This window comes from Diceros bicornis, chromosome 9 (genome assembly GCF_020826845.1).
Source record: "Diceros bicornis minor isolate mBicDic1 chromosome 9, mDicBic1.mat.cur, whole genome shotgun sequence".
NCBI classification, from domain to species: domain Eukaryota; kingdom Metazoa; phylum Chordata; class Mammalia; order Perissodactyla; family Rhinocerotidae; genus Diceros; species Diceros bicornis.
Genome location: NC_080748.1, coordinates 21,080,406 through 21,104,440, shown reverse-complemented (window position 1 = coordinate 21,104,440; position 24,035 = coordinate 21,080,406). Strand labels below are relative to the sequence as shown.

Below are 24,035 nucleotides of genomic sequence, written 5' to 3'. Positions count from 1 at the left end.
TTACAAAGACTAGCCTAGCATTACTTAATTGGAGCCTACACTAATGCAAATAATAGTATTCAAGAAGAGAAAGGATGGTGACCAGGTCTTTCAGCTCAGCACAAATGAATAAAACACATTTCACCCACATACCATACCATGATATATTTTTCTAGCACTAGAAATGTTTTCTTCTCTGTGGTACTCCTGTTGTTGAGAAAGCTTTTCTGATGTCAGGAAGCTTTTGAACGGCACTGAATTGAGTTATATTTACCATAGGGCTCACCATGCTGCCTTTTACGTGTCCCTGGCTCGTATCCAGCGTGCTAATTTTTCCAGGGTGGTCGACGAAGCCAGCCACTATAGCTAAAACCCCTGCGGGTTGTCACACAAAAGCTGAAAATGGATTCAGTTTGAATGTTCCTTAATTAACTTCCAAAGACTGACAGCCAAGATTGGTGAAATACTGTTAGCACTGACTTAATACTCTTCCTAATGAATGAATGCTGTAATATTAAAGTAAAGTAACCTTTACTGAAATACTGAGGACTAAAGACGTTGATGTAGGATGTTTAGGATATTTGCACAAAAGGACAGCATTATTCTTACGTCAAGGTGTTGCTCATGTGTAAGTCTCTTCCAAACACAATGAAGATATTAGCTGTTTCTTGAAGATACAACACAGATTTTATCAGGATATATTTCTATACTTTGCGGCCCTGCTCTACTCTCATACCATTAAGAGTTGGCACAGAGAAGACCATGGGTCCCAGCTGAGATTTTCAGACATTTGCACCTAAGAAAAGCCACTTGCAGTCCAGGTTTTGGTCCTCCACTCTGCAGGCACAGAAATGTCATCTTATCATTTCATTGAGGAATAATCTAGTTTTGGAGAATCAGTTCACTTTTTATTTTTTTATGTAAGTAAGATCAGCTCTGTGCTAACATCTGCCAATCCTCCTTTTTTTGCTGAGGAAGACTGGCCCTGGGCTAACATCCATGCCCATCTTCCTCTACTTTATATGGGACACCGCCACAGCATGGCTTGACAAGTGGTGCGTCAGTGCATGCCGGGGATCCGAACCGGCGAACCCCGGGCTGCCGCAGCGGAGCTCGTGCACTTAACTGCTTGCACCACTGGGCCGGCTCTTCAGTTCACTTTTTAAAATTCAGATTGCTCTGAGTTACAAAGTTACAAAGGATTTATTTCTTTTTAGTCAGGGAACAGTTGGTTGGTTGCTTTATCATCTGTCATACTCATTACTAAAGAAACAGACACAGCAATCAGCAGAGTTTAGCAAGTTGTGTGGGATATTTCACCCAGATTGTGTAACAGGCTTGAACATTTTCCCTTCTCCAATTACATAATTTTTAGTGATTGAGAAATTGGCCACCCTCAGAAATAACATCCCCCCCTCGACCAATGTTGACCATATTTAGATTATTCTTTTCTGGATTCTATGACAGTTGCTTCCCTTCAGTTATATCATTAGGAATTACTTATATTTTAGTCCCCTTGATGAGTTTCAGCATTCGTTACAGCTTAGTGGCGAAGCACATCAAATCTGAATTACATGGACCTGAATTTAGGACGTAGATCCAACACTTCATGTCTGTGTGATCGTCAGCAGCTTTCTTAGCTTCTCTAAGTCTAGTTTTTCCATCTATCGCATGGAGAAAATACCTACCTATTTCATAGTTGTTTTGAGATTTACCTGGATAATTCATGTAAATGTCACCCAATAGGCACCTGGAGAAACTCAAAGGTGGGTTTGGAAGCAATTAACTGTTTTTGCAAGTTGTTTCTTTTCCTTTTGTCTGTTAAGGAGATGCAACCACCAGCCATCCTGAAACTGACCAAGCATCACCACAAGAGCTGTGCCCATGACCTTTGCCCTATTTTTAATGCAAAGATCTCTCCAGGAGGAGCTTAGGCCTCATTATGTGGAATCATGTTCTCCAGCTGAGCCTGTGCAAGCAAATACCCACCTCTCCCTTTTGAATATTCACTCCCCAAGGGAAATAAAAGTTCCAGCTTCCCTTCGTTCAGGACGCCATGACTTTGGAAACGATACCTCATGGCCTCCTATTTGCTGCAAATACACTTTACTTTGTGAGACAACTTCCACTGGTGTAGAGTCTTATTTAACTCACCAGGAGGCGAGCCCACTTGATTTGGTAACATAAAGTCCTTAGTACTTAGTAAGTATTCCAAAATGACAACTGTTACTATGTATCTGTATTATTGTGTATGAATGAACTTGGACTTTCTCCCCATTAAACTGGGCATTCTTTCTTCTCTCCCTGATGAACTGGTGAAAGTCTGCACAGACAGTACTTTATGGCTAGCAGTAATGTTTTCATTTGTAAACTATGTATATGATAGGCAAAACATCATCATAAGATGTCAACTTCTAAAATGAAAAAATATAGGTAAAATTAGTATCCCCATTTTGTTCAGAGAAACTGAGGTTTAGAGATATGAATAAAACTTGACTGAAAAGCTAGTAAGACATGAATTATTCCAACAAAGATGATCACAAAGCAAATGCCTCTAAAATAAGGCTTGGGGCCGGCCCGTGGCTTAGCAGTTCAGTGCGCGCGCTCCGCTGCTGGCGGCACGGACGCACCGCTTCTCCGGCCATGCTGAGGCCGCGTCCCACATACAGCAACTAGATGGATGTGCAGCTATGACATACAACTATCTACTGGGGCTTTGGGGGGAAAAATAAATAAATAAAATCTTTAAAAAAAATAAAATAAAGTAAGCTTTGGGTTTCTCTTTCCTATCATTTAGAAAATGAGTGAAATATTTGCATCTTGAAAAAAATACCCCAAATAGACTGGCTAAAAGCTTTGGTTAAGCAAGGGGAATTAAGGTAATGACCTAGCTTGTCGCATGCTAGTTCTTACAGATTTAAGAACGTTTTATAGCACTTAGAAATGTGTTTGATCCTTAGATTCTTTTCAGCACTTTCTTTGCTGGGATTGTCATACCCTTATACTGACTACCTTCCTCTTCACCATTTCCCATTCTTTGCTTAGCATTCATGAAATGCACTCCTTTTTTCAAAATATAAGAATCGAGTAAAATCTGTCCATACTATAAATCATATGAGAGCCATTTTTGCATGTCCAGCAATCTTATCTTCTCCTATGACTTTTACTATTATCAATAGAGATAACATGTAACTTAATGTCTCTACTGTACAACTCTGTCCTAATCTCCAGACCCGTATCTCCATTCGCCTACTCCATGCCCAGCATTTTCAAGTCACGCAGGCTCTTCAAACTAACATGTCCTAAATGAGCTCGTTGTTTTGTCCCCAAGCTGGTTCTGCTCCTGTTCTTCCTATCTCAGTGAACTGTACCACTCTTAACCCAACTGCCCCGGCTAGAAACCAAGGCATCCTTCTTCAGACTTTCCTGTCCTCTATCCCTTCATGTCCAATCAATTACCATGCCTTGTCCATCTTCCTCAGCACTGGATGCCTCCTGGTCTCTTCACCCCCATCCAAACACCCTGTTCAGGCCACTGTCAACTATCACCTGTATTCCTCCAACAGCCTCCTGAGGAGTTCCATCTATTCTCTACATTTTAGCCAGTGCAGAGATATTTCTAAAATGCAAATCTGATTTTGTCATTCTACCTAAAACACTTCCCTATTTCTATTTTAATAATAAAACACAACTTCTTTATATGGCTACATGGCCCTATAAGATTGACTTCTTGCCCATCTCTCCAAATTATTCTTTGCTATGCACTCGTTTGAGCTCTAGATTTTTGCAATATCCAAGCTTTCAGTTCCCTGGATGCATCACTTGCATTCATCCTGTGCACTTGTGAGTTTCTCCCCTAGGAAAACACTTTCCTTCTCTTTTCACTGGGCTACTTTGATATTGTCCTCAAATTTCAGCTAGGAAATCATGTTTTCTAAGAAGCCCTTCCTAAATCTGGGCTGGGAAAAATGTTCTTTCCCTAGCAGAGCACTTAGTACGTTTATTTTATGCTTATGTCTTCTCTTTCCTGGTACCCCCGAAATCTGAACAGCCCACGAGTTCAGAGGTTGTGGTTCCCATTTGCTGTTCACTTAGCAACATGCTAGTATCCGGTGCATATTTTTTGAGTGAATAGATATATGAATCAGTGAATATTGGATTCTTAAAAATATTTGCTGAACAAATGAATAAATAAATATCAAACTGCAATGTGACATTATCCAGAGATTCCATCTCTTGATTTACTTCACCAGGGAACCTTTAAAGTGGCACGTTTCTTTTTCCAAAGCTAAATTTGTGCTGTACTTTACTAAGTTAAAGATTTTACATTGTGAATTTATTTAAAATAGAGGACACCATTGTATTTGTTTATAGTTAATCGTGTATTTTCTGGTGAATTTTTCGGTATGTGACTGTGTTCAATGTGCATTTGCCTTGTTTCTTCATTACAATGAAAAAAGCTTTCTGAGGGCAGGATTATTTATTTGCTTTGCTTTATATTATCCTTAGAAACCTTGTTGTGCTTTCCACAATGTAGAACATTAGTGAGAGCAGAGTGATAAAAGAAAATAAAGATGCCAAACCAAAGTGTTTTGCCTTAATGCAGGAAGATTCACTGCTTACAGCAGCAAATACACACCCTAGGGACATTTTGATTCATGCAAGAAGGGAAAAGACATTTTTGTTTCCATGTTTCTCTTTGTGTTATTTGTATGGAGACGTATATGGCAGATGTATTAAAGTGACTTTCAATAAGCAAAAAAGACCTCCTGTTAAATGACAAAAACTAAGGTCAGTTACCACATGTTGAAGAGTAGATAATGGACGTGGGGAAGGAAAGATATTACTTGCCTGAAGCACACTCACTCTCTTAGATGAAGATACTTTCTGGCTTTGAATGTCAGGCAAGTGGTAAGGATAGAGATAAGCCAGATGAAACAAATACGGTATTTTTTGTTTTCTGTGTCCTTTGTACTTTTGCATTTATTCTTCATGCAAGCGCAGTGTTAGGGATGGTGGCCAAGCTAAGAAATGGATGAATAGTAAGGATAACAAATGAGACCAGCTCAAACCAGAAAACTCACACGTAGAAACCTAGGTGCTTGGTTTTCTCAGTTGACTCTTCACTACTCCTGTCCTAGACCTTTTACACTAAAAAAGCATACAGGGTGAGAGAGGGCTTTCCATATGCTTTACATTAAGATATGTGTTTGCATGTGTTGTTAGGTAAGTACTAAGGCTGTTTTTATTCAGTGGTTTCAAATTTAATTTGTTGCTTTATTTATCTCAGTCACCAGCAACCCTTGATGATGAATGAGAAGTAAGCTGTTTCAGGCACTATCCAATTTTCCCTACCTTGTCAAGCGTTCCTATCTTTTTCACATGGGAACTTGGTTTACAATGGTACTCTTCTATTCCTAATGACACCTTGGCTATGAGATGCTGTCTATGTGAAGAATGCATCATGGTAAATAATAAAATTGAAATAATTAAAATAAGACTTCAAATAATCAATTTTTTCTTGACTTGGATATCTACCAATATAATAAAAGAAAAACAAGCATTTTCTCAGTAATTAAATCATTGTGCCAAAGATGTCATGTGCAGAAATTAAAGTTCTTAAGAGCAATTTATCACACCAAAAGGTAAAAAAAGTTTAGATGACTTATCTCTGACTTAACCATAGTATCTCTGAAATGAGAACTCTTAGTCCAAATGGCAATCTAGTCGTGTGAAGAGCAGTTCACAAGCACGCTACAGAGCACAGTGCTAGCACATGGCGTTTTCACTCCTTAAAAGCTTTTCTAATGATTTACAATGGCAATATTGTGAAGTGGCTACTTGAAAACCTTCCCATCACAAACACTATAAATATAATAAAAAATTTTTAAATATAGGTTTTATAATAATGAAAGGGATGCCCCCAAGGATATAGAACAAAAGAGAGAAATAAAATCCAGAGTGCTATGTAAATGAGCCAACATTGGGGCTACCCAGAGTGGCCTGCCTTTGACAGCCCACAGGGACAGAAGACATAAGGTGGGAATTGGGAACTAAGACCCCGAGCTTTAAGCCTGGATACTAGAAGACGTGTGAATTAGAAGAAAAATCCATCCTCTAACAGAGCTAGGTGTTTCTGCCTGGATTCTGGATGAGAAAAAAGTTTCTACTGGCCTATCTAATATGCAGATTTTGGGTTCTAACTGACACTTTATATTTAAGGTTGGAACTCTTCAAATGAAAAGAAAATTAACATAAAAATTGGTTCTGGCAAATGTAAACACAAAACTGCTCTGGGGGTTTAATCTCTGAACCAAGGTTGTACAGGTTTCCCACATATAAAGTCTAATTAAAAATGAGTTCATGATCCAAAATTAGCATGCACAAGGAAATAATATACCCTGAGCAGGAGGCAACAGAAGCAATTTACAGGAGATTTGGATCTTTTAAGATCTTCAATAAGAAAATGGTACAATAAAGATTATAAAATAAATGTTTAAAATTACTAAATACATAAAAGAAGAAATTTATATAAAGAAAAAATAAGACATGATAGAAACGAAAAGACAAAATGAAAAAATGCCACATAGAACTTTTCAAAATGAAAGTACAGTAATTGAAATAAAAATCTCAATAGATGGGTTAAATGGCAAAATAGACATAGTATAGACAGAACTAGCCAACTGAAAGATAGATCTGAGTGAAGAATAGAAATTAATGAAGCAGAAAGTGAAAGTAATAGAAATTACCAAAAGAAAACCCAGAACTAAAATTAGGTTAAAGAAATTCTAATAAAATATACAAACTTCTGGAAAGATCGGTTGAAAAAGAAAACAGAAAAAGAAAGGGAAAGAGAGACAGAGCCAGAGAGAGAATAAGCATTACTAGGAATAAAAAGGAGACAAACATACAGGTATAAGAGAAACAAACAAATCTTAAGAGAATATTATAACAAATTTATGTCATTAATTTAGAGAGGTAGATGATGTGGATAGTTTCCTTAGAAAAGAATAACTAAATCTAAGAAGTAATAGAAAACTTAAATATACCTAACTATTTAAAAAATTAAAACAGTAGGCCAAAATCTAGTTAAATATATATGGGTGGTTTTATAGTTTTACCAAACCTGCAAAAACTAATCGTCTCAATTTTATTTAAAGTTTCCAGAGAAAAAACCAAAGAGGATAGTATTCCAACTCATTTAATGAGGCTAAACTTGATTCTAAAATTAGACAAATAACAAACCTAAACCCCATCTCACTTATAAATATAGGTGCAAAAATAATAAATGAAATATTCTTAAATTTAATCTAGTAATTTATAAAAAATATGTCATGAATAAGTAAGTCTATTCAAGCATGTAACGATGGCTTAATACTAGCAAATCTAAAAATGCAAGTCACTGTATGAACACATTGAAGGAAAAAAAGACTCCATGATATTACAATAGATGCAGAAAATTTGGGGGGATAAAATTTAACACTTATTTCTGATAAAAGCTCTCGTCAAACTAGGTGCTTCCTTAACCTGATAAAATGTTACTAGAATCCTACAGCATACATCATTCCAAATGGTAAAACATTATAAATATTTCCTTTCAAGTCAGACAAGGAGACAAAGATGTCTATTCTACTGTCTCTATTCAACATTATAGTAAACGTCCTACATAGCTCAGTAAGATAAGAGAAAGAAATAAATGATGCTGAGAACTGTCAAGGAAGAAACAAACTGTGATGAGTGAATGAAGAGGAATGATTGAGCCCTGAGTGTAAGTCCTAGAGACTTTAGGTCAATATTGTCAAATTTATAAAGGTGACATCTGATATATTAATCATCACTTGATTTCTCAAGTATCAGAAGATTTCACTCTAAAGAAATACTATAAATCATCATTTAGCCAGTGGGCAAGTCTCTGAAATACGTCATCCAAAAGAAGTCCGTGGTGAGGCAGCAGTGGATAAGGTAAATAGGTAAGCCTTCCCAAAGCTATTTCTTACTAACCAGAATACCAAGCTGGATCACTGCAATTTAAACCTCAGGGTGGAGATCAAACCTCAGGGGGAATCTGTGCCACCTACTTGGTTACATGGTCCAGAGAATAATTCCTTGTGGTAGGTCATAGTAATGTCATTGCTCAGCTGCTGAAGACTTAAAAATAAAGTAGTTGAAGAACTGTAAATTGTGTTTATTTTACTAACGGCATTTCAAGAAATGTGAAGAGAGTGAATCACCCCCCACATGGGATGCGACAGAAGTGGTTTATTCACGGTGGAGACCCTCCTGGGCTTGTCTCTAGTCTCCCTTACCTGTACTGTTCTTTCATTCCCTCCACGCATTTCTTGGACTGTCCTGTTCTTAGTCCTCAGCCTGTCTTTAATTTGCTCTCTTGAAAGCCACTCTCTCTGTGCCTCCCTCTCTGTTCCTTTCCTTTTCTCTCTCTCTCTTTTTTCCTTCTTCCTTATCCTACAATTGGACAGGCCACTGTATTTTTTTAAAAAAAATTACAATATTTGTTGAATAGCATTTATAAATCTTAGTCTTAATTAAGAAATAAGCTTTATAGGTTTCTCAGCCATTACACCACGAGAACAGATGAAGCAAAGCTTTATTTTTTCTCACTTGTGTATTACCAGCTCTTGAATGGGGGAAGGGGAATATGCCCAGCCTCCTGATGATGGTAATATGCTGAGGAGACGCATGGCATGCATTTAGGAAAGATTAAATTGGTGTCAATGGGTACAAGGGTTTGCATGGGATGACATACCAGGCTGTGAGACGTGTGAGGAGCTTATTATAATCTACATTGGGTTGAAAAGGGTCTCTCTGGACTAGAACAGTGGTGTTAGAGGTGGAAGGAAAAGGACAGAGGGGAGAAAACAGAGAAGTATCCACAGGACTTTTGATGTAGTAAACAGGGGTTGGGTGAATGAAGGAGTGATGATTGCTGACAGCACTCCCGACAAACTTCTGGTCCACTGTTTGCATGATACAAAGAAGCCTTAAAATCAAAGCCTGTGGGGGCCGGCCCCGTGGCTTAGCGGTTAAGTGCACGCACTCCGCTACTGGCGGCCCGGGGTTCGGATCCCGGGTGCGCACCGACGCACCGCTTCTCTGGCCATGCTGAGGCCACGTCCCACATACAGCAACTAGAAGGATGTGCAACTATGACATACAACTATCTACTGGGGCTTTGGGGAAAAAAAGGAGGAGGATGCCAATAGATGTTAGCTCAGAGCCGGTCTTCCTCAGCAAAAAGAGGAGGATTAGCATGGATGTTAGCTCAGGGCTGATCTTCCTCACAAAAAAAAAAAAAGAAAGAAAGAAAAATCAAAGCCTGTGGCACCAAAACTCCCCAGCCCTCTTCTGGGGCGAGCAGCTCTCTGAGATCTGGCTACCCCACTCATGATACCACTTGCACTGTCTACCCCAGGGAACTGTAAAGCTCAAATGAAACACTGATAATAGTAAAGTATTGTATAAACATTATGCAATGGTAGATACCGTACCAATGGTTCCACAACTTTGTCACCACTAGGGACCAGTTTAGAGGCAGTGACAGTGTGGAAAGGTCATGTATTTGGGGCCCGGATACTGACTTGGCTGTGTGCCAGCTCTGCAAATTCAAGTCAATCTCTGGTCTCTCAAAGGCTCAGTCCTGTCATATGTAAAAGAGGGATAATGACATCATCCTTCACTCTGGAAAAGATCTAGCAATGTACGTGAAAATGCCTGGCACCTAATAAATAATGGTTTCTGCTATACCTTTATTTTTTTTCCCATGTGTGTCCCGTAACAATTTGTATGGGAAAGATGTTTTGCCAACAAAACAAACTGAACTAAAGAAATCGTTAATTATATTTTCTACTTTTAAATTAAATCTATCTCTATCTTTCTATCTATAGTAATAAAAATAGATAGATATCTAGACAGCAGATAGGTATTTAGTGTGGACTATTAATTCTGTTTTGGCTGACATTCAAAATACTGGCTTCCTCTCCAAGATAAACTGAATTTAAAATAAAAATTCCATGCTTCATTTAAGTACATAATAGGACTGTTCATTAAACTAATAAACTAAAGCCACAGGGGATTATCTAAGTTTAAGGTAGAATCAAGACTTTCTTCAAACCCCTCGATAAAATCATTCCTAACTTTCATCACCAATGTTTTGAAACTTTTTCAGGAAGAAACGGACATTCTTATATATTTCACAGCCTTCTTAGGAAGAGGATGCACAGAGGACCCAGCACTGTGCCTGGCACAGAGGATAAGCTCACAAGATACACCTCACTACCTTTTTAACTTGACCATCACTTAACTATCACAGGCCCTCCTTGGGTAGGTTAGTCTCAAACTTCCTGAGTTTTCAGATATGTGGGATGATCATCTTTGGACGCTCCTCCAGCTACTCTCTGACCCAAAAGATTCATCCCCTCAGTTTAATCCTCTTTCATCCACCATGAGGAAAAATCAAGAGGGAAAGAAAAATATCCAAGTCCTGGGGGTCCTCTCTCTCAGCTTACTGCTCTCACTTTCCTCACAAGATTACCCACAATCTGTCCTCTTGTTCTCTTTTCTCACGAGAAAGCACAAACTGTTTATTGAACCGGGAAGACTAAGACCCCTTTGCTCCTTTTTCCCTTCAGAAAGAAAGATTATTTTATGGTAATTTAGTTGCCCTCAGGCAGAGCAATCTAGGATAAACCCTCTTCCTTTTTGGGGCAGAGATCTGCCTATTGGACTTAATTTCCTGTATACTTATTACCTTTCTAGTTATTCATTTAACAGCCTTGTCTGATGGATTTCTTTGTTAAACGAGTTGAAACACTGAGATTAAAGTTAAAAAATATAAGCTTTTAAAAGCAAAGCAAAACGAACAAAAAGGAAATAAATTAAGTTTATCAAAATTGCTTCAATTCTTCACCATGAAATTTTAAGTTTTATCACCTAATGGTAAATGATATTGTAAAAGAAACCATACAGAGGAAAAAACACACATAGATGTGACTTTTGCCCTTTAAAACCATTAAATCAAGGAAACCAAATTGATTGATGCAGCCAACTTTAAAAATTATCCACACTATAAAATCAAGCATAAAATAAATGTGCATGTTATAATTCTTTTATGCTCTCATTTTTCTGTCTAGAAGGTTGTGCCTGATGTTGATCTGCCTGGGAGGAGGAATAATTTTCAGGTAAATTAGTACTTACCATCGTCTTTGTCAGGGACGATTGTAACCCGAGCTCCTGGGAACTGGGATCCAATTCTCCCACCCATAGGCATGCTCAGAAGGACATGGAATGTCTCCTCCTCTTCATACAAGGAGTCGTCAATAACAACAACCCGGCACATTTTCTCCCGCTCATCTTTGTCAAAGCGGACAACACTGGTGTGGTCCTCAGGCCTGGATATGTAATCAGAATAGGACAGCACAGATGTTGGCACAGTTCCACTCGCTGTTCCTGGAGGCAGAGAGAATACAAAAGGTGTTTATGTAGCACATATTACAAGGGTATTTCCAGAAACAATTATTTTCATATGCAGCATTTTAATGGTCAATTTGTATATACGAACACCCTTGGAAACTGCAATAGCACCTACATCCTGTTCTAGCATCATGAGTCACTTTATAATGGTCTCACACATACAACGGATATGACATTTTAAATGTTTTCTCCTCTCCCTTCTGCCAGTGGTCTTTTAGAACAACACAATATTACAAAATAACAGCTCCTACTGTTCCAATGCTTACTGTGTGCAGGCAAGGAGCCAAGCTCTTTACAGGCACTGCCTCATTAATGCTCTCAACCACTCGACTGGGTTTTATGCATTTGGTAACTGAGGTTTACAGAAGTTAAACCACTCGCTCTGGGACTCAGAGCCCAAGGCTGATCCTGAAGTCTGCAATTTTAATCACTATTCCTTATAGCCTTTCAACTCATATACATTAACGGAAATTTTAACAAATGTCTGCTCAGATATCAACAGTATATATGACCTTTCCTTTGCATTCTGAGAAAGTCTACCTGTTTCCTAGAAAGATGTTTAGTATATTAATGTATACTAAGTATTAATTTTGATTTTGTATTACATAAAATCAGCTTGCAGAGGTTGCTTACCTATGAGCAAAACAAATATTTTGAAATTTGGTTGAAATGAGTTTCAAACTAGTTTGAAATTAGTTTCTTTTCCTTGGGTATGCATTTCTTTGCCTCTATTTTTGTTTTTTAACAATAATTCCCTTCTACTAGAGCAGGCTTGGGTGGGGGAGTGGGGCTTCAATTGCTTACAATCCAAAAAGCCTTGAGCATTAGAATAAATAACCAAGTAAATCAGATAAGTTTTTGAAAAGCAGGTCCACTTAGAGGACGCCTCAATGGTGCAATAGTGAAGGAAGATTCTGAATAAATGCTTTTTTTATTTGTAAAAATTGTAATAATAAGGCATACCTCGCATGGCATAATGTTATGGCTCCAACATGTTAAGGAGGCTTATTTATTTATATCTTTTGGGGGACATTTTAGCTCATTTACAAATCGAGCTACCTTGTTGCGTATAACAGATCACCATCAACTCCTGGCTCACGTCTCCACTCCTCCTGATGGGAATGAACAGTTCACCAACATCTTCTTCAATGGAGTATTCAGACTGGGGAATAAATACAGTTGATTCTAAGGAAAAAACACAAGCACAGCCACTATTATTTTTGTCTGAGCTTCTTATCTCTGAAATAATCCTATGCAAACTAAAATTGCTTTAATGACTGATTTTTTTCCCTTTGCATACTCTTTTAGAATAGCCCAGTGTGAGGGGAAGGAGGTAGGAGAGGGAAGTAGGTGTGCAGACTCTGGGCCAGTGAATTCTTTTTTTTAATTTTTTTTTTAAATTAATTTATTTTTTTCCCCCAAAGCCCCAGTAGATAGTTGTATGTCATAGTTGCACAGCCTTCTAGTTGCTGTATGTGGGACGCGGCCTCAGCATGGCTGGAGAAGCGGTGCGTCGGTGCGCGCCTGGGATCCGAACCCCGGGCCGCCAGCAGCGGAGCGTGCGCACTTAACCGCTAAGCCACAGGGCCGGCCCAGGGCCAGTGAATTCTTAACCCAGAAATAAAACCCAACATTGCTTTTATCTTCAGTAACTGCTTTTTTTCTTAATTCATCAGTGCTGCTGACACACTTCCTTTAAGTCCAACTCTGTTCTCTGGGCACAGATCAACACCTTCCAGTGGAGTGGTCGAATTTTAGAGGTGGAAGAGACCTCAGAAGGCATCCTGTCCCACCTCTGTACAGATGAGGAAACTCAGGCTCATGGAGTTGAACTTACTTGCCAAGGGCTCCTACTGGTGGAGTCAGGATTAAAACTCAGATCTTGTAATGTTTACTCTATTGTTCTTTTTATCCCAAATGTGTTCCTTTTGAATGATTAATGATCAAAAATATAAGAATGCATTGTTCAACACTTGGTGTTTTTGTTATTTTTTAAGTAGCAATTCTTTTAGAATTCATAAATCTATTTACCAGCTGTAAGGAACATGTCTGTGGTTTCCTTCCTCCCCTAGAGGAATAACGATAACACACAGTATACAACATTATATTTATATAATATTATCAATCTCAATAATTCATTTTTAAGGTAATTGAAAGGTACACTAAATAATGAAAATGGCATAATTAAATTGTTTAAAAATACAGTTCAATGTAAAAGTATGTTTAGTTCAATAAAACATTTAGTTCAATAGTTTGACATGATAACCTCCAGACAGATACTTGGGTATTTGACTGGGAGTCTGTTTCACTGAAATTCTCACATACACACATGGTTATTTTTAAAACAGTAAGCCACACTGCTCTGATATCATAAAAGGTCGCTGGAATAGCGGATACAGGCCCTGGAGGTCCATGTTCCACCCTCTCCATCCTGCCTGGTGCCCCAGGAGCTGGCTAACATGAACCACATCAAAGGTTTCCCTTGAGCTCTGGCTTCCAGTTGGGTCAGCCAAAGGGGAGCCAAGGCCGGAGCTTGGAGGGCAAGAGCAGAATGAGGTTGGCATTCCTTCCCCTGGCTCCCCTCAGGGTTCCACAGCTCCTGCAACTCCCAAATAAAAGTCATAGTGTCTGCTGTGGCCCTAGCTCACTCTCTGGGTTCAGCTAACTTCTCTTTCCCCTCAGGCCTGGAGGTGGTAATGGTGCCCACTCTTACAGCCTTGAAGCACTTTACAATGCCTGGTGCGTTCCCAAGCCTTGCCCTTGCCTTTATAAACAATCATGTTATTAAATTCTTTTAAAATTACTCATTTTGAGTGTGTTACTTTTTTTCTCCTGCGACTCTAATACACCAATTTTTAAAATGGCACCATTAAAAAAGAAAGATCTGGGGCCGGCCCTGTGGCGTAGCAGTTAAGTGCGGGTGCTCCACTGCTGGCGGCCTGGGTTCGGATCCTGGGTGTGCACTGATGCACGGCATGTCAGGCCATGCTGTGGCAGCGTCCCATATAAAGTGGAGGAAGATGGGCACAGATGTTAGCTCAGGGCCAGTCTTCCTCAGCAAAAAAAGAGGAAGATTGGCATGGATGTTAGCTCAGGGCTGATCTTCCTCACACACAAACAAAAAAAAAGATCTGTGGATAGAAGATTTTACAACTAATTATGCATTTATCAAACAATGATTGGGTGACTTCTACTTGCCAGACACTGTACTAGGCACAGGGGATACAGAAGTAAACAAAATCCCTGGTCTCATGGAGTTTTCCTTTTAGTTGGGGATGAGGAGGAGGAAGAAAATAAACACATATAAAAGAATACACAGGAGTCAGCCCTGTGGCCTAGTGGTTAAGTTTGGCAAGCTCCACTTCAGTGGCTTGGGTTTGGTTCCCAGGTGCAGACCTACACCACTCGTCAGCAGCCATGCTGTGGTGGTGACCCACATAGAAAATAGAGGAAGATTGGCACAGATGTTAGCTCAGGGCAAATCTTCCTCAGCAAAAAAAAATATATATATATATATATATATATATATATATATATATACATATATACACATAGTGTGTCAGGAGGCAACAAATGATATGAAGAAAGCAGAGTGTGCTGAGAGGGATAGGGAGGGCTGGGGCAGGGTATATGCCTGATGTGTCTGTGTTAAACAGGAAAGTTTCTCTGATGGAGGCACATTTGAGCAAAGATTGCAAGGTGGTTACGAGATGCCCTAAGTGAATAACTTAGAGAATTCCAAGCCAAGGGATGAACAAGTGAAAAGGCCCTCAGGTCAGGTTGTACCAGGTGTGTACAAGGAATGGCCAGGATGCCAACGTGGTTTGAGTAAATTGGGCAAGGAGCAGAGGGTAGGACATGGGGCCAGAGAAATGGTGATGGCGTGGGTGGTGGGTGGACCATGTGGAACTTTCTGAATCATTGGAAGGTCTTTGGTTTTTACTCAGAGTACGATATTGTGGAAATAAACAAAGACCACCCAGTCGGATGAAAACAAGTGAAAGCTATTTACTCAGAGTTTGCTCTAGCCAGGCAGTCAGCCACTGTCAACTGAGTTTTGGCAGAGACTCAAAGGCAGGCAGAGGAGTGGGGAAGCTGTATAGTGGAATAAAGGAAGGCTTCAGGTGTGCCCTGATTGGAGGCTGTTGGCACAGGGAAGGGCTGTAGGCAGGCTAACTAGAAGCGGGATCCTACGTGACTGGTTAGGGGAGGACATTTGGCTTTCTCTGGTTTGTCTTAAGTTGGAAGTGAGGACAAAAATTAAGGAAATTGTCAGTTATTGATCAAGTCCTAACCATTTTGGGCCAACTGCTACAGAGGTTGTGGTTTGGCTTCCCAATTGCTGTAGGTTGTGGTCAGAGTTGTATTTTAACATGTGGTCTGTCCGTTGTCTGCTTGATATCTAGTCTCTCAATATGAAACTATGAGAAGGCTTTGAACACGGGAGTGCTGTAATCTGACATATTTTAAGAACATCGTTTTTGGCTGCCGTGAGATAAATCGACATTAGGGGCCAGAAGCTGAAGCAAAGAGCCTGTTTAGGAGGCTTTGCAACCATCCATGGGAAGAGATCATAGAAGACCGGATCAGGTGGTGGCGGTGAAGGTGGTATCAAATGGCTGTGTGCAGGATGTACAAAGGAAGAGCCAAAGAGTTTGCTGATGGATCAGATGTGGTATGCGAGAGAAGAGAAGAACCAAAGATGATTCCAAGTTTTGTTGTCTTGACCAACTAGAAAGATGAAATTGCTGTTTACAGAGATAGGGAAGACTGTAGGAGAATCAGATTTAGGGGTGGAAATCAGGAGTTCCATTTTGGACATATTAAAATTGAGGCATCTTTTAAATATCTGAGATGTCGAATTAGCCAGTTGGGCATACAATCCTGGATTTCAGTGGAGAGGTCCAGATTGGAAATTTAAACATGGAGTCACTGGCATGTTGCTTGTCTGTGTAGCTGTGAGTCAGAATAAAATCATTTAGGGAGAGATTATAGATAAAGATAACAATGGATCCAGGGACTAACCCTTGGGCATTGAGAGGTCAGGGAGATAAGGGAGACTGAGCAAAGGAGGCTGAGAAGGGGTCCCGGTGAGGAGGACAACGAAGGGAGTGTGGGTACTAGAGGCCAAGTGCAAAAAATATTTCAAGAAAAAGGGAGGGATCGTTTCAAATGCTGCTGCCAAGTCATCTAAGTTGAGAACCAAGAACCGAGTCATTAGATTTGGCAAAGGGAAGTCATTGATTATCTTCACCAGAACTGTTTCAGTGCAGTAGACAGGACAAGAGCCTGATGGAACGGGAGGACAGAAACTGGAAGACAATAGGCATAGACATTTCTTTCAAAAAGTTTTGCCTTAAATGGGAACAAAGCGGCATCTAGAGAAATATCTCATCCTGTTTATTTTTTAAGATGAGTTTTAGTAAGGGCAAAAATTACTCCTACTATTATGAAATAGGATTTTACCAAACATAAAATTTCAACATAGAAATGACCATAACACTTCAGTACAAAAAAATACACCAAGTGCCATGAAATATTCAAGTATTCAAATGAGTTTTAATGAGTGTCTTTTCATTAACTTATGGAAATTAACTCTGGCATCACCTAGATTTTGGCAGTCCTCAGGTCATTTACTCCATAGCATTAGTATGAAATATTATAGAAAGTTTTATTTCTTTATTAAAGTTTGCTGTGAACTGAATGTTTGTGTTCCTCAAAATTTATACACCAAAGCCCTAACCCTCAATATGATGATATTTGGAGGTGGGGCCTTTGGGAGGTAATTAGGGTTAGATGAGGTCATCCGGGTGGGGCCCTTTTTATGGGATTAGTATAATTATAAGAGGAGGAAGAGACATATCTCCCTCCCTCTTCATGCACATGCCACAAAGAAATGCCAAGTGAGCATACAGCAAGAAGTTGGATGACTACAAGCCAGGAAGAGGGCTCTCACCAATCCCTGAATCTGCTGGCACTTTGATCTTGGACTTCCAGCCTCCAGAACTGTGAGAAATAAACGTCTGTTGTTGACATCACCCAGCCTGTGGTATTTAGTTATAGCAGCTCGAGCTGACTAAAGCAGAGTTGATCATACATAATATTTATTCTACACTGCTACTCTATACTGGCCAACTTTTTTCTTTCAAATAAGTTATTCAGAAAAGTCTCATGCACGGGATTTACTTTAATACCTTGAGTACCTGGAGTTTGGCTGCTCTTACACTCTATGGCTCATGCAATTTTGACTCAACAAGCCAGGCTTCTTGCCAGTGCTGGTTGGTTTGAATTACGAATAAAGAAGAAAGCTGGGTGTCCAGAGCTTGCCCCTCACTCTGGAATCCACTCCTACACTTGGTCTGACAGAGAGTAAACAGGCCCAGCACCAAGTTTAGGTCTGCTGTTGACCTAACTTCTGGAGAAATGTGTGGTCTGTGGGAGAAACTAGGAAAGGGTATCAAGAAAGACTCCCTGGTAGACTTTCCAGTTAACACCATTTTTCAACTTCATTTTATATACACAACAGAAGCTTACATGCAGACTGCGTCAAGTAGGCATAGTTTTTTAAGTGTAAAATCCTGAAAAGTAGCATTCTTGTTTATCCTTAAAAAGTATTAGCTGATACATATGGGGTTCTTACTGTTTGCTAAGCCCTATTCTAAACACTTTACATGTATCTGCTAGTTTTATCCTTGCAACAACCCTTTCAGGTAAGGACTGCTACGACTGTCATTTTGCCTCTGAGGACATGAGGCACACAGAGGTTACATAACTGGCTGAAGGTTAGGCTGGTAGGTGGGGATGCTGCTATCTGAACCAAGAAGACTGTGTCAGAGCCAAGCTCATAACCACTGTGCTCTACTCCTAAAAGAACCCTCAGTGAAGCAGGGAGCAGCATCATGCACGCCAGAGAAAAATAAAAGGCTAAACTGAGATGATGAAAGAGAGATACACAGTACTCCAAAACAGAGAGATGGCAGGTACAGTGGAAGCAGAGAAAGGGAAGCTGGAAACAAATGTTTTGGGAATTCCTTTAAAGATCCAGTGTGTTCACAGGAATTATATATATATATATTCTTATATATATAAAATTATAAAAGTATAAGGTCAAGTGTACAAAACGTATAATATACATTTTAATAAAATGTTAAAAGTATTATATAAACATTTATCTATAAGATACACAATAATATGTATATGAATACAATACCTGTATGATATAAAAGTATATAATATGTCAGATCCCATTAGCACATTAGGTTGAAACTGCAGCAGTCTCTGGAAGGTTTTTGTTGAGAGACAAAACAAGGGTGCTATTAAAGAAATAGTAAACCCTCCACTAAGTAAATAGAGACACGTAGAAAAAAATGACAGGAAGGGCGTCCTCTCAAACGTTAACGGTGGTTGTTTCCACTTGGTCTACTACAAGTGACTTTTACTTCTTTGAATCTCTCTGGTTTTTTGACAATGAACATGTATCACTTTTTTATTTTCAGACTGGTTTCACTATTCTTTATTTTGAAAGATAAAGCTGAATAAAGCGAATGCATTCTTTATTAGTCAATGTGAGTATAATGTAATGAGGACTTTGGTAAGCGCAGTTTTTATTTTTAGGTTTTGACTGTGCTCTAACAGGTAAAAAAATGACTTCTGTTCTCAGAAACAAAGTAGTTGTAGTTACATTTGAAAGAGAATGTTCATGCTGACCTTTTTGCAATTATACTGAAGAGATTTAAAAAAAATAAAAGACTATGCTAAAAACATGACAGAACAAAGTCTCTTCTAAAAATCTTTGCTATGATAAAACAAAGAAGGGAAAGAAAATACAGTAAGTGGATGAAGGCACTGAGTGTTCATCATCTTTAAAAAGTTTGGCACATTCAAAAATAACTCAGAAGGTATTCTGGTACATCTTCAGACTACTGTCGTGCCCTTGGACTGGCCAACAAGTGGTACTGAATACTGAGTCTGTCAGTGATGTGTCTGAACTTGGACAGCTCTCTTACATTTCTATGGTTATGATAATCAGTGTTACAAGTTCCCATCAGGATACCATGAAGTCCAAACATAATATTCTTTAGCACTATGCAAACATGTTGGTTAGAGTGAATCTTTGGGTAATCTTTGTTCATATCATTAAATGTTTTTATTTTGTGAATGTAGAAACTGTCAGCAAGTTTTACATCATTAAAATAGTTTTATTTTGCAACACCTTTTTTCTTCTTCACATTTTGGTGTCTAACAAGTGTTTAGAGTTTTTTGTTTCTCTTAAGATGATGACCAATGTTTCACAGAAATAGATTCCAAAAAGAGAAAAGCTTTGACACTCACTGAAGTTGAAGCCTTTGCACGCTTTATCATTTTGGTGTCATCAGCCACAGTTGACTAACAATTCATTAATTCTGGACCTTCAGTTCTGACATACTCATCTCAAAATATCAGCTAGCCAGTGATTTCCCTATGTCAACATTGTCAACGGTACAAAATTTTTAAAACAATCACTAATGTTTGGATTTCATATATGAGTCAGCTTATGTCATCTGAATTCTACTCATGAAATGGGCTTGGTTCACTCAACACACAAAAGTTTGCCTTTTCTTTGTAACCAATAAGATTAGGGTTCTTGAGATATAAGTTCTACTTTCCTCTAGAATAGTATGTTTATTCTCTCCTATATATTATACAGTATTAACCTAATCTGGTTCCACCCAAAATGATTATAGAGATCAAATATTTAATCCACTAGTTCATGGCTATATTTTGCTATCATAAAGATATCAGAACAAGCCCATTTCAATCAGAAGTTTACAGATACTTCAAGTGTACAAACTAAATAATTGCATAAAATACAGGCTTTAGCTATCTATGCTAGATGTCTGTACCCTCATACCTATATTTGAGGTTGTGTTCTCCTAATATAGTACATAAAACTCAATTTACTCTGGTTAGAAATTACACAAAGTAAAAAAAGAATGGGATCTTTATATAAAATAAGTTTTAGCTCTTATATATTTTCCTCTTAACAGAAATGAAAACATTTAATATTAATTAATATCTATATGCTTATAAAAGTGAAGAAAGGTGGCATAATTTCTGACAGTTAGGGAACCTAATATATAGGAAGTTAAGAAACTTCAGCCCAGGTTAGATACATCTCCTACGGGCCCTGATTGCTCCCTTATGTTAGCACATGGCATTCTGTGTCGTTAACTGTAACATTTTAGTGGAATGTAATCACCTAATGATATGACCCTTCAGGGTTAGTGTGCCTTCTTCACTCTCGCTCCCGTATCCCTAGCTTTTAGCAGAATTCTTGGCATACAGCAGATGCTCAATGAACATTTGTTGAACATAACAGATACATTATGCAAGGGCTGAAGTGGTCTTGATTATCTTCCTAGAACACCTGGTTTTATTCACCTATACTAATATATTTGAGGCTGGATATATGAAGAGACAATAGAGTAAGAAGAGAAGGAATTACTTTGTTGTTCTTGTTTTTTAAATTTTTTTCATATACAAGAATAGGCAAAACAATGTTGCTGTGGCAAAGTATACTGTTTAATTATGATTTGGTTCTGGCACTTATTAGCTGGGGGGATTTTGGGGAAATAAACTTTTGTGCCTCAGAGATCTCATTTGCAAACTGATACATAAATTGCAGAGTTGCAAACAGAAGGTTTAAATGAGATAGGGTTGTAAGGCTCCTAATGCAGTGTCTGGCTCACAGTGGGTATTCAACATGGTAGAGACTGGGATTATGATTACTATTTTACCCTTGGCCTATGGAATAATCCTTTTGGACTTCTTAGGGTTGAGCTAGAAAAAAAGCAGGAGGAACAGCAGTGACCTGAAATTTCCTCGAAGCCCTCTTCGTCTCATAGAAATCTGCTGTCTGCTTTTGATCACAGTCCAGCCAAGCTGCAGAGGATCTTTTAACAGAAGATAATTGTTACCATTCAGGGGAATTTCACAGAGGAGTGCCCATTCTCTCAGATGGCGTGTAATCTCACCCATCTCTGTCAGTACTAAAGAAAACCAAATAAAACAGCTTCCAAGTAGTTGACTTTGGCAGACTAAAGGATGGCTCTATTTCTCAGGTTCCTCATGCAGAAAATGAGTTAAACGTTTCATGTACTTTAAAACCCCTCCCAACTGGAACTCTCTATGTGCATATGAAAAGGAAAGGGATTGTGGAATCAAACTGAAACAAGAGAGGGTAGCAAAGGGATAGAGAAAGACAAAGGAATGAAGTAAAAATCGTGATGACATACAGCAGATCTTCCATGGACGTGCACCCCGGGTCCACAAACATACAGGCATGGGAGGTATTATAAAGACATCACAGAGAGGTTAACATCTCTGCTCAGCAGTCTGTTCTCTTCTTATTCTATCATTCTCTTCTTATTTGCAGGCTTCAATTTATAAGGAAATTGAATTTATTGATTTATTCAATAAATGACATAACCCATTTGTCTAGGAAGTTATTGATATCCATAATCATGGCAGAATGGTCTATTCCCTCTTCTATGCCCCCACAGCATTTTGTTGAGTAATAGGAAAAGTCCCTTTTCAGCCCTCCAATTCCATGCAACAAAATATGTCTGCAACAAAAAATGTGGGCATCTGAAAGCCCCATCTGACAGTTGAACTGGGCCTGGGTGGCCCCTCCCTGATTATTTCCCCAGGATAAATAAATATCTAAGTGTATGTATTATTGTTGCAGTGGACGTAGATAATCATGTGTTGAATAAAATGCACAGTCATTTAAAATCTTTACCTAAATCACAACTACATAATCTTAAAAATATAAATGGATAGAGAGTATAAAAGTAAAATTATGAACACGTGAGAATCCAAGATGGATGAATGTATATGTTTGTGTGTCTATAGAGTTATGTTAATAAGTTTTTTTGTCATAAAATTTGAGAACCAATGTTCTAAAATTTGTCATATGTGAAATTGAGAGCATCCTATAAACATCAAGCAAAATGCCTAAAATGGTACATATGCCTACAAGATAGTGAGGTAAAAGAGACTGAATGAAAGAATGTTCATAACGTGTTAAGTACACTGCCTGGCACATAGTAAGCGCTTGATGAATTTCAGTTATTACCATTATCAGTACTAGTTATGGGTAATTAAAGTATTGGGAAAAGTGTGTACTTGCATGTGTTTATATAAACTGGCTAATAAGTAGAAGTAGTGCCCAGCCCAAAATAGAGTAGAGTGGGTTATTCCTTCTTCTTGCTCTCAAAACACTTTGTTCATACCTTGCTGTACCACATCACATTCTGTTGCAATCACTTATTTATAAAGCTCTCTTTCCCATTAGACCACATGCTCTTCGATAGAAGGGATTACATCCTACGATCTTCTCATCGCCAATACATAGTGCTGTACCTAGCACAAGCATGAGCTGGATACATTTTAATGCATGCAAAAAAAATCTCATAACATGTCCTAGAATTAATATGCAGAGGGAGAGCTTATAGGCATAACGGTTCCTAGGGCTAGTGAATTTATATGTGAAGAGTTATGAGAAAGTGTAGAAAGAAACAATCAAAATTTTGAAATGGTTGGGAAAGCGGAAAAATAAAGGATTACTTAATCTCTTAAAATGAAATCTAACATTATATTTATATTAGAAATAACAATATTTGTATTGTGATTTATGTTTTATAGAACTCTTTCCTAAGAATGCTACAACATGAGAGTAATTAATTTTTCTTATTTTGTGCATTAGGAAACTAAGTCTTAATAAAAGCTGTTTGATTTGATTAAGGTTGTACAACTAGAAATGGTAGAGTTGGGACTCAAACCCAGGTCTTGTAATTTCAAGACCAATGGTCTTCAACAAGACACGGAACATACCAGGCATTATGGAACACTTGTCAGTTATCACAGGAACAGTCATGGCCTGAAGTGAATAGGGCTGAATTTCATCTAGAAAATTCTAAGACAACTTAGATGATCATTATATGAAATGAAATTATGGCAAAGTTTTATTTGGTAGCCTAAAAGAGTATAGATTATATAAGGAATGTGTGTGTGTGTGTGTGTGTGTGTGTGTGTGTATTGCGCGTATGTATTTTGTTTTTAATAACCCACTTCTCAGATGTATCATGGGTGTAGAGTATAGAGTGTCACTCTGGGCTTATAAATACGAAGGCACAAATATATTTAAGTGCCTTATTCCTTAAAGTATGGAAATTATACCAACTGGCAAATAAAATAGCAAGAAATGGCTTCAAACAGACTCTAGCTAATGGCCAGTGTATATATATTAAAGTTTGTTCAAAAGAAAGAAGTTTTATTATGCTAGCACTCACCCAAAACTCAGGACTAGAAGAAAATTTAATTATTTATTCCTAGATAATGCAGATAAAATTAAGTGCAATTAAATGCTAACTGTTCTTTAATGGAAATTATAAACATAATTGAACTTCATATTTAACCAAAGGAGAGATGTTGGCTAAACAAAGAGAGCCAGGGTACCAGTTCTCTTAGCCTCTCTCTTTAATTAGGCTCAGTCTTTTACCCCAGAAATTTCCATATATGTCTCCATT

At 38.4% G+C, this 24,035-nt stretch overlaps 1 protein-coding gene across 2 annotated transcripts in view; it reads right to left on the bottom strand.

Moving 5' to 3' along the window:
- The window catches only part of FREM2 (FRAS1 related extracellular matrix 2), a 177,198-nt gene that overhangs the window by 67,324 nt on the left and 85,839 nt on the right, over positions 1 to 24,035 (bottom strand). For both annotated transcript variants that reach the window (XM_058547636.1, XM_058547635.1), the window contains exons 5-6: positions 12,526 to 12,651; positions 11,191 to 11,442 (exon numbers count right to left, since the gene is read on the bottom strand). In XM_058547636.1, coding sequence (XP_058403619.1) covers positions 11,191 to 11,442; positions 12,526 to 12,651 — 378 coding nt within the window. The remainder of the gene's footprint in view (positions 1 to 11,190; positions 11,443 to 12,525; positions 12,652 to 24,035) is intronic.